Source organism: Pecten maximus, chromosome 16 (genome assembly GCF_902652985.1).
Source record: "Pecten maximus chromosome 16, xPecMax1.1, whole genome shotgun sequence".
Lineage (NCBI taxonomy): Eukaryota > Metazoa > Mollusca > Bivalvia > Pectinida > Pectinidae > Pecten > Pecten maximus.
In genome coordinates this window covers 26,570,818-26,584,056 of record NC_047030.1, presented here as the reverse complement: position 1 = coordinate 26,584,056, position 13,239 = coordinate 26,570,818, and the positions used below count along the sequence as shown (strand labels likewise).

Below are 13,239 nucleotides of genomic sequence, written 5' to 3'. Positions count from 1 at the left end.
ATGATTCTGTGAGTAATTCGGTATTGGAACCATTGAAGTGTTGAGTCCAAGGTTAACTTAAATATTATAAAGTTAATCTTTTCCCACCAATATTGATTTTGATGTATATCAAGTTCAAGTGACCATTTGACTTTGTATTTATCATTTGTAGTTAAATCTTTAATAAAAAGATTATATATCGAGAGTCCTCGTTGTATATTTGTTAAGATGTGATAAATGTACTTTTGACAATGTGGAAGTATAATAGTGGAATTATAATTTCTCAGAAAAGGCCATTTAGACAGAATGGCATTCCTGATGCCATAAAACTGAGTTAGTATTGGTGAAAAGGAAAATTTCTCACAAAATTCTTCATAGTTTTCAATTAATTTACCTTGGTCATTACATAAGTCATACACATAACATATCCCTTTTCGTGACCATTGTTTAAAATGTATGGTCTTGTTATCAATCTTTATTTCTGGATTGTGCCACAAGGGACGATACAAAACACTTTCTTCGTTGCATGGAAGGTACAAAAAAACAATGTATATTTTGAGGACTTCTTTCCAGAACAGATTTTTAATAGATTTCGACTTTTTTCTCCAATAGTCTGCCCCATATGAAATAATAGTAAATTTTGATTCGCCAATCACTTCTTCAAAAAGGTAGATCCATGAATTATCATTTGTTAACAGGCGTTTTATCCAGGATAGTTTCATGGATTTAATGAAAGCATCAATTTGAGCCATTTTAAGACTGCCATCTTTGTAATTTTGAACTATCTGGTTTCTTAAGATTCTGTCGTTTTTCCTGCCCCATATAAAATTGTATATAAGTCTTTCTAGGATTTTTACAAAGTCCTTATCAGGTCTTGGAATACTTATAAATAAATGTGTTTATTTAGAAAGAATGATGCTTTTAACAACTGTAATTCTACCTATTAGACTAAGACACCTCTTTGACCATATGTGAATGAGAGATTTAATTTCTTGAAGTGTGTCACAGTAATTCAAGTCAGCAAGTTCTGACAGATTCTGACTGAATTGCACTCCTAGGAAAGTGAATGGTTCATTTGACCAAATAAGGTTATTATTAGCACATATCCTATCCATACTTAATGTTTTAGTTCCAAACCATATACACTTTATTTTTTCAATGTTTGATTTTAACCCAGAGTATTTGGCGTATTGAGTAAGAAGATCTAAAGTTTTCTTGAGTGCTTTGTCAGAGCCATCTAATGTGAGACCAGTATCATCTGCATACTGTGATAACTTGAATTCTTTATTACCGACTTTGATGCCTTTTATGTCTTTATCATTTCTTATTAATATGCCAAGTATCTCCACACACATACTAAAAAGATAGGGTGACAGCGGATCGCCTTGTCTACATCCTCTACCAATATTAAAAAATTGAGAGAAAAAACCATGTTGTGCAACACATCAAGATGCATTTTGAAATAAAGTATGGATAACATTTTTGAAATAATTACCAAAGTTAAAATATGTTAAAACCTTTGTTATGAAGTTCCATGAAATAGAATCGAACGCCTTTTCGAAATCTATTAATAACTAGAACTGTCGCCAGGATGGCTGACTAATACCCCCGCAATCTGCACGAGTCAATGGTGAATTGGAACTGTTAATTAGAGGCTAACTAAGATAACCCAGTAATATAGTGACCAGTTGCCATAACAACCATGATTTTGTGAAAAATAAAGTGGCATGCACATCTACACATGGTCCTCTATATTAATGTGAAGTTTCAGTGAAATCGGCCCTTCGGTTTAGGAGGAGTTGTCCGGACAAAAATAAAGTTATGGCGCTTATCGAAAAACCTGTTTATAGTGACCAGTTGCCATAGCAACCATAATTTTGAAAACAAAAGAAAGTGTCATGCACATCTATGTATGGTCCTCTATATTTGTGTGAAGTTTCATTGAAATTGGCCATTTAGTTTAGGAGGAGTTGTCCGGAAAACTTAAAGTTATGGTTCTTATCAGAAAACCCTGTTTATAGTGACCAGTTGCCATAGCAACCATAATTTTGTGAAAAATAAAGTGGCATGCACATCTACATATGGTCCTCTATATTTGTGTGAAGTTTCATTGAAATCGGCCCTTCGGTTTAGGAGGAGTTGTCCGGACAAACTTAAAGTTATGGTTCTTATCAGAAAACCTGTTTATAGTGACCAGTTGCCATAGCAACCATGATTTTGTGAAAAATAAAGTGGCATGCACGTCTACACATGGTCCTCTATATTTGTGTAAAGTTTCATTGAAATCAGCCCTTCGGTTTAGGAGGGGTTGTCCGGACAAACTTAAAGTTATGGTTCTTATCAGAAAACCTGTTTATAGTGACCAGTTGCCATAGCAACCATAATTTTGAGAAAAATAAAGTGGCATGCACATCTACACATGATCATTAATATTTGTGTGAAGTTTCATTGGAATTGGCCCATCGGTTTAGGTGGAGTTGTCCGGACAAAATGCGTCTACAGACAGAGGGACGGAGGGACAGACAACCTGATTCCAGTATACCCCCCCTAACTTCGTTGCGGGGGTATAATAATAAACCAGGTATCTCCTTCTCTTCTGCATATTGCATTAAGTCATAAATAACATTTTCACCAATAAATCTACCTTTTAAAAAACCCCTTTGATTTTCATGTATTATACTATTTAAAACATCTTTTAATCGATAAGCAACTGCATTAGAGAGTATTTTATAGGAAACATTAAGGAGAGAAATTGGTCTCCAATTTTTTAGGAGTTCTCTAGGTTTATTACCCTAGGTAGTAGAGGTTTAGGTTTATTTTGATTAACGTCCTATTAACAGCCGAGGTCATTTAAGGACGGCCTCCCGTGCGTGCGACATGCATGCGTGTGGTGAGTGCGTATGTGTGTTTTGGGAGGCTGCGGTATGTTCGTGTTAAGTCTCCTTGTGATAGGCCGGAACTTTTGCCGATTTATAGTGCTACCTCACTGAAGCATACTGCCGAAGACACCCAGCAGCACAGCACACCACACCCGGTCACATTATACTGACAACGGGCGAACCAGTCGTCCCACTTCAAATATGCTGAGCGCTAAGCAGGAGTAGCAACTACCATTTCTAAAGACTCTGGTATGTCTCGGCTAGGGGACAGAACCCAAAGCCTTCCTCACAGGGGCGAACGCTCAACTAAAAGCCAAAAGTGAGACATTGTCAAGGGAGACATTAGGAAGAAGAAAGTTGTTAAGAAAGAAGAGAAAAGATAAGATCCCAAGTTTAGTCGCCTCTTACGATCATGCAATGGGGGCAGCAGGTACAATTCTTACGCCCTACCTGCAGGGCAGAGGTAGTAGAGATACGACACCTTGTTTTTGTGTAAGTGATAACTCACCCTTTTGAATACCCATAGTTAAAGATTTTGTAATAAAAAACTTGAGATCAATCCAAAAGAACTTATAGAATTCTGATGTATACCCATCTGGGCCGGGACTTTTGCCATTTTTAAGACATTTTACTGAATGAGCTAGTTCTTTCACGGTAATTGGTCGATCTAACTCTGATTTAATTTCATTGTCTATTTTAGGTACTTCATAATCCCCGAGAAGAATATCCAAATCAACTTCTTCTAATTCATTATCTTTACTTGCATATAGATTTTCGTAAAAGTTTTTTATTTCATTCAGCAAATCATCTTGATCGTTTATAATTTTACCATCCCCCTGGATTATTTTTGTGATATTTTTATTAACATAATTACGTTTTTCTAAGTTACAGAAGTATAAATAAACTATTTTGTGGGTTTTTCACCACTTTCGATCCACTGAGCCTTCACTCTTATTAGCAGCCCATTCATTTGATTTTCCAGGAGGTCCTCTAACTCGGACTTTACTTGATACTTACCTGAAGAAGATTGTCACACATTCAAATGATTCTGCCTCCACAGGTTTTCCATGTTTCAAGTCTTCCATGACCTTTTTTGGTAACATCTGACTTAAGAGCTGTTCGGTTTTTGCCTTCTCGGCCACCAGTTCTTTTGTCCTATCAGCTACGATCAGCTCCAAATTACTTGAGTATTTTTCCAGCTACATGTACATTGTAAAGTGTGATTATGACATAACCAGAGATGAAAGTGACTTCTTTCTAAATGCATGAGAAACTTAAGAGTTGAGTTATTATACATATATCTTCTGAGCAACCTTTGAAAACAATCTTGATACATTTATTTATAATGTCATCAATAGAATATCCACGGCCATGGAAATATCGTCTTTTGGGAAAACAAAAAAGCAGATGAAGTAGTTTATACATAGTTTCAATCCCAATGACCTACACCTTTATGTATGATTGACCTTAAATTTCAGGGCATCTGGTAAAATATTTCACCTTGAAAGGTTGTATAAACAGACTTGGCACAAATTTCAATTCCAATGCATAGTCAATATATCATAAATGCTATATGAATACATGTGTTTATTTTATGGACTATCAAGTGGAAATTAAAGTCCCTAATTGAACATAAACAGTACCTAGTCGCCTTGTCAACTATCTGTCATGTTTTTGTCAAGAACAAGAGGCACAGAATGCCTGTATCACTCGCCTCGGGTTTGATTTTACCAAACATCAAAATAATGTTCATGTTCAATTTGTTAACCCTTTGCCACATGTAAGCGCCTCTGGACGCCTTTACCCCTTGCCACATGTAAGCGCTTCCTGACGCCTTTGCATTATCTCCATGTAAGCGCTTCTCGATGCCTCTACGTTATCTCAATGTAAGCGCCTCTCGACGCCATGCCGGTTCGGTAAACTTACACATGGAAAATCCCGTGATTGAGAGCGACACCTATCTGGAAATCCCTGATACTATTTTAAGAAGATATCAATGCATCGACCAATCAGATTTGTACACGTCATTCATACGAAAGTTTTTGAATAAATTAACCTAGAAAGTGTGAGTCATGAGTGTAGAAAAGTGTGACAACAACGAGGCGTGATGGCGTCTGTGGCTACGATTTTGTGCGACATTTTTGACGACGATGATGATAATATAGAGTTCGATGGCTTTGGACCTGAAGACATTGAGTCAGATATTGATCTTAACGATGTTCTAAATGAACTGTCAACAGATAACGAGTCCGAGAATGAGGACAAACGGCGACTAGGTGTATTGCCGCCATTAGGTAATGTTGACCGAGATTTTTCGCCGATCACAGTAAATGATTTTGTTAGGGAAACAGGGCCAGTACTTCCAGAAAATTTTGATGTTGATACTGCAAGTCCCATCGATTATTTCTACCTTTTCTTCAATGAGAATCAGTTTTCCGCCATAGCTCGACACACTAATAACTACGCTCGCTGGCATTTGAAAAACGAAGATAGATTTGACCCAAAATGGTTGGATACACATTCCTTCGTCGCGACATCGGATATAGGCTTAACACTTTCGTCACTGAATAAATTGCATAATGGGTATTGTGGCCCGAAGAAAATATGCACGTGGCTTTTCCTGGCCTGAATTAATTTACGATTATTGACGTTCAATTTGACATTTATTTTTAAAAGCACGTTTTTGAGAGAAATGCATTGCAGAAATGATGATACAGACGCACATAAGTAAACAGGATTATCGAGAATATCTTATAGATTTAATACGCGTGAAAAATACAGTCGAAAACAACAAATTGGCTTGTGACTTGCCTACCTTGCGTATAATTCTAGCGGAGAACACGATTCCAAATTTGGGAATGTGTACTTTCGTTTTGCAGCGCGATCAAAACGTACATTTGTCATGGAAACAAGTATCATATTATACTTTTAAAAACGAGATTTACAAATCAAACTATTGGATATTGTTTTTGGAAACCGCTCTGTACAGTCAGCGGTAGCATGCAGTACCAACAGCAAATTCTCGATTTTGGTTGTTAGCCGCCATTTTGACGACGCGGTTCCAACATCAAGAAGGATAACTCTCGCCGCAACGAAAACTTAGGAAGCAAAATACAGTTTGAATGAGCTCTTCTAACATTTAATATAAACGAGGGAAAAAGAAAATGAAAACAATACAATGAACAACACAGTGAATCAAGTGTTAAACGCTTGCATCAAGGGTGGGTAGTCACTTGCAAGCATGAAAGGGCAGCCTTTTTCTTTGTTTTTTTTTTCATTTTTTTTTTAACAAGTTGTGTTTTAAAATACATGATTTTTTTTATATTTTGATGCAATTTTACAAAAACGCATTTTCGTAAGGCTTTTTTTCTTTTGTTTTTTTTTTCTTCAATTTTTCTTTCTTTCTTTTAATTTGTTTTTCTTGTTTTCATTATTTTTTAATTTTCATAATGAGGTACAATGTAAATGATATTCATTGCTTGCAACTTAGTAGTTCAAGCAAATTAATACTGCCAGAAAAATGAAATGTTCAGCAAAAAGATTGACTGATTTATCCTGCTGTCTCTTTGTGCAACACATGTAACAAACATGATACCATGACCGAGATGCAAACTTGTCCCAGGTAGGGTCAGACAATCCTTTCTTGAGGTGAATTTATCAACCAGTCCCCATATGATGCTTTATGTATACTGCAGGAATGACAACTATTGCTTGCCCTGTCCAGGAAGGTTGTTGGTACATTGAAGGAACACCTGATAAGAGTTCAGCTTTTATGATTAATTAAATACTGCAGGTTTTGATCTGCCTTGTTTACACCACCAATATGGGAAATGTAGTCTGTTATTAGTTCTGGGCAAGATATATTTCCCTGGCAAACTTGTCATCTTCTTGTTTAATAATCTGTGAGTCTGTGTATACCTCTGTGGCAGGTTTGATATGAAAAGTAGAGAGTGCAGTGACACATTTTTTTGTCTTTCCATACAACAGATACCAGTGGGCCTTTTTTGTACAATATCATCTGGCCTTTTCTGCATGATATCCCTTGGTAGATCATGGCAGTTGGACCTTAATTACTATAGACCTTATATATATATAATTACTGTACAACAGTCATAGGTGTTCTCATTCAAAGTGATGTTAATAAGAGTCATCCTGGTATACATGTCCCCAGCCTTGACCCTGAATACCAGTCCCCTGTAAACATTTCTTCACAACACTGGCTAGAGTTCCTTCTGTATGATGGCATCTTCCTCCAGTTAATTTATTATGAACACACCAGAAAATGTCATTATAATATAGGGATTTATTTGTTATGAGTGGATACATTTTGAGTGTTAATAAATTTTATCTTTGCACTATAATTGTGATTGGGACAGCATTACATATGCACCTTTATGGATGTTGTATGAAGTTTGAGATACATGTTTTCACAATGAGTACAACTCAGTGTGAATGTAATAAAAAATGGGTATTCAAAAAATGCAAGTACATGTAGGAGAAAAAAATACCATAATCAGCTGATAATATTGTATCTGATGAAGTAGTCAATTCATTACCATAAAGTTTTACTGACAGCCTGGTTCATGACCACACTCAATGCCATACAAAGACACAGGAAAGCTTTCATTTAACAACACTAACAGCCTTTCAAGGCGGCCCTTCCGAGGTTGCTTGCAATTTTGTTTTATTCCAGATTTGTACTTGTGTCAATTTCGAATTTGCAGTGTTGAGCATATAATTCCGATCTCCTCTATCAGTGTATCAATTAATACCTGATCTAAAAACAATGCCAGATAATCCACTGACTCCTTGTCTTAAGTCAAGGACCTTGTGTTTCCCCTTGATGTAAAAATATGTCGTAGCCTTCTCTCAAAATAATCGAAGCCGTAGACATTTTCAGATTTTGACAGCACGCAAAATAACTACATGACAACAAAGATCGCTACTTTATTGGTAGATATAATACTTTTCCATGATTGTAACGAGAATGTAAAAAACGATATGAATTACAAGTTCAAAATCTTTTAAAAAATCACGCAATTAAATATAAACCAAATCGTGAATTCGTATCAATCGACGTTACTCACACGTGTGTGTTTATAGAGCCATCTTGGATAAGATATGGTCATGTGATCATGATCTGTGTTACTAAAATTAGAATACTCGGTCTTCTGTTTGTGTTAAAAATCCGAATTATTAGCTCGTTTTCCCGATAAAGTATCAACAGAAATACAATGAAACATACATATAAAACCATGCAAGTAGTTTTGGAACGATGTCTTTGATAGATGGTGGAGATTTGATCATAAAAGCTAGCGAGTTGGCAGACACTGCCGCGCCGCTGACGTGATGCACCTGTGGTTCATTCAATTAATCAAACGTATCGTTGTTTCTGTGTTTTTAATTCACGAATATGTTAACCATTTGTACAAAACGTCAATTTAAATACATATTGCAAACTGTCCTGAACATTCCCAGCTTTATTACACAGGACAAACAACTAGATTCGTTATATATTTTTTCGGGAATCAGTTGTTTACTCGCTCCCGTCCGACCGGAAGTTCTCGAGAGCAGAAGTTAAAAACAAGTTGGACGTTATACGTAAATTTAGACATCTAAAGTTGTGTTACGTATTGTTAATTTCATTATTTATTGCCAAACATTATCTCATTCAAGTAAGAATCAGTCATGATTATTTAAATCGCTGTATCATCACTTCAAAAAAATGCAGAAAAAAATCTACTTCCGTGATGCATTAATGCATCATTCGGCCCCGGCACGGTGATGCATTAATGCATCATTCGGCCCCGGCCCGGTGATGCATTAATGCATCATCAGGGCTTAAAGGGTTAAACCTGAACTGTTGAAATATTCTTGTGAAAACTTTGAAAATTCAGTTTGTTTCATTTGGGAGTTAATGTTGAATCATTTCATGTACAGGAATTCAATGAATTATAAATTACATTGTCAAAATATTTTGAAATTTGTCTGTTCTGTTTGTATACAGCTGATTTCGTGGTTATGTGTTTTTGGTGTTATAAAGAAAATAGCACAGAATTAAAATTGAAGAAATTCTGAACATAATTGTAACTTACTAAAAATGTCTAAAACAACTATTTTACTTTCAAAATTAGGTTTAGAAAAATTTATCAAAACAAAGCTTAATTTCTCAAAAACTGCCATTGAGATGGTGTATGTACATTTCAGTCAGCGCAATAATGTTGCATTGCAACAATGTATCTTTGCACTATCAGCACAGAGTGCTGAAGTGTTATAACCTGCATGTGGCAAAGGGTTAATAGCTTTATTTGTTGATGTTGAACTGTGGTTATGGTCACCATTTATAAAAAATCTGTTCCTATTCCCCCCAAGGATCTTTCTGACCAAATTTGGCCCATGTCTATTCAGGACTTTTTTGAAAAGTAGCAAGTTCACTGGTCCTTCAGGCCAGGCAAGCTAAAAAGCAAAGGAGGACAATATATAAGGAAAAAATTATCTGATTTTGATCAGTTGGTAAAGATATACACTTGTTGGTAATGTCTCCACCAGGTAGAAGTATAAGTATTAAATGAACCCTTCATGTGCTAGCGAAGATGAACTTAGCAGGTCCCACCCATAAAATGTCAAATCGGAAGTATCCAACTCATCAAACACAACATATCACCATTATAAAGCCTACCAAGTTCAAAAGAAATCAGTTGAAAAAATGTAGATCTCCAGACAAAAATCAAATACCAAAATAAGCAAAGGGCCATTACTTTTGCCAAAACAGTTGAATCATGATTATAATGTACTCAAAGAGATAGAGGAACACAATCTAGTACAGAATAAATTCCTCAATCTAGTACAGAATAAAGTAAGTAGACATTACCATGTTGACAAGGTTGTCGATGAGCTCTCCTTTAATGGGGTAAATCTCGTTCAGTTTGTCTAACATCTGGCGGAAGGTTGGTCGATTGTCTGCGCTTACACCCCATGCATTATCAAGGAGCTAGAAAGAATATATTTTACAATTAATAATGCACATATAATTGCAAGAAAAATAAATTTTTCTTCAACCAAAACATATTTACATATACAGTATAATCAATACCATAAGAATTTAAGTAATAATTTTTCAGGTGTCATATTTCTTTTTTTTTAGGATAATTTCCAACTCCTGCATTTCCTAATTCAAGATGGCAGTCAGTATACATTGTGGTAAATGCTGGCACAGTTACAACTCTCCATAGGCTGTAAGAAAGGCAAGGCCCTGTGAGCACTAGCCATCTGCCATAGGCAATTCTTTTTTAAATGGTTTAGTGTAAAAAAAAACCCAAACAAACAAACAAAAAAATTTAATAGTTTTCTGACCTCGCCATCCCGGATTCGCCGATTTTACTATTAGTTTACTTCATTTATCTTGATCACAGAAATATTTAGTATTTGCTGTGTAATATATGAAGCTTTCACAAGATCATGACTAGGGAGCCACAGAAGCATGGCTGACGGGAGAGAGAGCGGAATCTAGCCAAGCTAAGCATGGATAGTTCTTTTGGTTTGGTAAAAAATCCCACCTATTCAAAACAAAGTAAACATAGTACTGTTAACCAAGAAATTGAATTAAAGACTAGTCAAATAAACATTAAATCATCTTGGTTTTGGAGTATACATGGTTGAAAGAGGAAGGGGTCTTTTTTTCTGCCCAGTGTGTATTGATGGGAAAAAGAAAAATATATTCTCTTTGGGGAAATTGTACAGTGTCCGGAAAAAAGATGACCTAAGAAAGCACAATATCACTAAAGATCACAAGTGGTAAGTGTTTTACTGTGACAAAAATTGTTTGCCTCAAATGAGAATTGGGCTAAGGTTGCTTCTATTTGGCTAAACAGTTTTGGCTAATCAATTCTACTGCTGGCACAGAGGTATCTTGACCAGATGCCTCTGTGCTAGCAGTAGAATTGATTGGTAATGTTGGGCATTGGTGGCCATGCAAGCTTCATTATGGCTTTATGTAATATGGAGGGATTTTGTTTCCCTCAGAAGAATATTCCATATTGACATCATTACCAACATGGATCTATAAACCAACCTTTCTCATCCCAGTTTTGGCTGCATATTCCTCTGGTAAACTTTCATCTGCTATTTTTGGTCTGAATGACTTTGTTGTGTCTCCTCCGTTTTTGTACCAGATCTGAAACAAAGTATTAGGAGTGAGCATCAGTGATGCTGTAAATTTAACTCCACCCATACTCATGATGTCTTGAGATGTCACAGTAAACATGCCTTCATTTCTTTGTGACTTCCATATATGGAAATAATCAGACATTTTATTAATTGATTGCCAATTCGAAAATGCAAGTCTATAAACAGTTATTTGATGGGTGAGGGCCATTTTTATCACCCCATCAAGTGACTTTCAATGTCGCAATAAACACATCAACAAGAGTATGTACCTACCCTTGCATAAATTGGGCAGCAAGTGTGATAACTCAATGATACAGCAGGTCATTGTTCAAGATTTTAAAGGTTTTTTCTATATTTTATTTCAAACATGCATCTTCGACCCTATAAAATCGTGAACCATATTAGAACAAATACTTTGTGGATGGAGATAGTGTGTTGTTTGGGTTTTTGAAAGAAAAAAATTTAGTGCCATCCTGGACTTATAGGGATTTGTTTCAGAAATAACCAATAGCGGATTCCCCATGGAGTTTTGATTGGTTTGTCCCTCGCAAAGGTTGGGATGACTCCTAGAAGTAGCTGTGCAAAAGCACAGGACGCACTGCCTCACCTAGATGAACCCATGCCCCAAGTATTAAGTTCCAGGATGGAAGGACACAACACAAGACTATACCCCCAACCATCCTGGATTACGAGGGAAGTGCCCGGAAAATCATTAAAATTTCCCTTAAATCCTGATTTGGTATAGTTTCCCGAATCGGGGTTAAATTTATCACGGATTTGAGCAGTCATCCCTAAAAAAAAAACGGAAATCTCGAACACTTTGACCCATGACTGAATATGCAAACAAAACACCCCCACCAGCTGCCCTGGCCTGGGGCTTGGTGAGATAGGAGAGTCGGTCACCATGCGTGCCTGCCGACCCGGTGTATACATTACAACTGTATGTGGCTTCATTTGACATGGTCAGTTAATTTTGTGATTGCAACTAGGATACATCACTTCAAGAACAAACACTGGTCATATCTGACAACAGGATTTACTCACATGAAAGCCAATAGGGGCCTTATGCCATTCTTAATCGTAGCTGTCAGTACCAGCGTTTGTACTGCCGCCATCTTTAATTGGTGGATACTAATATAAAGTCGTAAACTGCCACAAGAATCCGGATTTCAATTTGGGTCAGAAAAATAATAAAAAACACTTTTAAGAAGTTTGTTTAATGTCACAATAGAACTAGTAGTAAAACAAAAATAATTAATAAATTACTCTGTAATTATTATTTGAGAAAGGAACGGAGATAATGTGATAAATTCATTTATCATATTATCTCCGTTCCTTTCGGTGTCATAAACCCATCACATAAATTTTCTTTATGACACTAGTGTAATAACACCTTTCGCTACGCTGATTGGCTGGTTCCGTGAGAACTGTATTCATACGCGTGGGAACGACCTACTTCTTTTTACTACGACTCGTAAAAATGGCGACTAGTGCTTGTAAACTTTGAAAAAAAATCAACTGAACGACAAATTGGTCTATTAACATAACATATTGTACAATCAAAGATAAAATCCAATATGTAAACATCCTAAGTTTTTTAATTATATTTATACTATAAGATGTTAAATTAGGCCTGGCAAACATCTATTTTATGACCCCTAGTAACATATTTCAACTCCGATAGAAAATTGCGGTTGCGTTGTCCGATAAGACATATCTAGTCTAGATTCTTTTCAAATAAACAAATAATAACATTATTTAATAAAATCCTCATGAAAAACGGCAATGTAGTTTGTTACAACTTGCCTTCAACGGTTACTCAGAATAACATGCTGACACTGTCGTCGACAAACACGTGTAATGTCAAAACAAACAACACTGCCAACAAATCGGCATCCAAAGTCGCTTTTCACGGCAGTCTGAACACAATGTTCAGTGGGAATATTCACGGTGGAACATTTCACATCTCCATAAACTCCCGCGAGGACGAGGATAAACACAAAGCAGTGAAAAGGCGCCGTACAATGGTTCTGTACGACAGCGAATAGACATTTGTACAACGAAGCCTCCATTATCGCGCCAAGTGACGTCACGGCTTCGTCACATCAAAAACAGTCGCTCATGAACTTTCAAACTAAAATATTTTCCTCATTGTTTCAAACACAAAGGACAATTTATCTATTATAGATTAAATGAAAAAATGCTGAAATTTTGT

At 36.2% G+C, this 13,239-nt stretch overlaps 1 protein-coding gene across 1 annotated transcript in view; it reads right to left on the bottom strand.

The window, feature by feature from the left end:
- Positions 1-13,239, bottom strand: part of LOC117314655 — a 94,860-nt gene that overhangs the window by 13,919 nt on the left and 67,702 nt on the right. Inside the window, exons 28-30 of the mRNA XM_033868731.1 lie at positions 10,930-11,031; positions 9,730-9,849; positions 3,876-4,057 (exon numbers count right to left, since the gene is read on the bottom strand). Coding sequence (XP_033724622.1) covers positions 3,876-4,057; positions 9,730-9,849; positions 10,930-11,031 — 404 coding nt within the window. The remainder of the gene's footprint in view (positions 1-3,875; positions 4,058-9,729; positions 9,850-10,929; positions 11,032-13,239) is intronic.